Genomic DNA, 772 nt, shown 5'->3' with positions numbered 1-772 from the left:
TATCGTCTTATAAGAAAAATTAAAAAAAATAATATCCAATGTACATGCACTTTTGTTAAAAATATTATTAAATTAATGTAGATTAATATTTCTGTATATTGTTCATAAAATTTGTTCGAATTTAAACGCTTGTTTCGAAAGCGCTCCTGTACTACTTTTTTTAAAGTAGAGTCTAACTAAAACAGTAGCAGTTAATCTGTTAATGAGCCAGAATGGTAGTAAATTGAATAATGGTTTGTAATGCAAATAGAAAAGTCTGCTTCTTAATTCTCGAACATTGAATGGAGTAAATATCAAACCAAAGACTGTGCGTACTTATTTTAATTTCAAATTTTTAGCGCGTCAGTATTGTTCTAAAAAATTATCATAATTTGAATTCGTCCCGACTTAAGTATTTACACTTTGAAATTTCAGAATAAATGCGTTGTTGTACGAATTTTTTTTTTAATTACCATAAAATTCTGCATCTTAAAAAATAATATACATAGATAAACTTACGGTTAACATTATGTTCGCAGATGAATAAAAAAAACACATAAATAATGTTCATTAACAACATAATAATCTATAATAAGTGAAAATCTAAGACCACATAAATACTACAAAATTCTTCTTTACACTGACAGAAAATTTCAATTGCTTATCAATTTATGTGTTGACTTAACGAAGGGACTCTGTGTACGAGCTATGTATTTATTCATATGTAAAGACGCTCATACATAAAATATGTTATCAGCTTTTAGCTAGCAATATTGAACTTACGTATTGTTTT

General features: G+C 26.3%; 2 protein-coding genes across 2 annotated transcripts in view; one reads left to right on the top strand and one right to left on the bottom strand.

Annotated features, from left to right (window-relative positions):
- The window catches only part of LOC108740624 (fibrillin-2), a 10,386-nt gene extending 9,686 nt beyond the window's left edge, over positions 1 to 700 (bottom strand). Inside the window, exon 1 of the mRNA XM_025974842.1 lies at positions 499 to 700. Coding sequence (XP_025830627.1) covers positions 499 to 559 — 61 coding nt within the window. The 5' untranslated portion in view covers positions 560 to 700. The remainder of the gene's footprint in view (positions 1 to 498) is intronic.
- LOC108740632 (catenin alpha) overlaps positions 1 to 772 on the top strand; it is a 17,426-nt gene that overhangs the window by 10,265 nt on the left and 6,389 nt on the right. The gene's annotated exons all lie outside the window — the stretch shown is intronic.

Source organism: Agrilus planipennis, unplaced genomic scaffold (genome assembly GCF_000699045.2).
Source record: "Agrilus planipennis isolate EAB-ADULT unplaced genomic scaffold, Apla_2.0 scaffold243, whole genome shotgun sequence".
NCBI classification, from domain to species: Eukaryota; Metazoa; Arthropoda; class Insecta; order Coleoptera; family Buprestidae; genus Agrilus; species Agrilus planipennis.
Note: the sequence above shows the minus strand (reverse complement) of the source record. Positions and strands in the feature narration are given on the sequence as shown.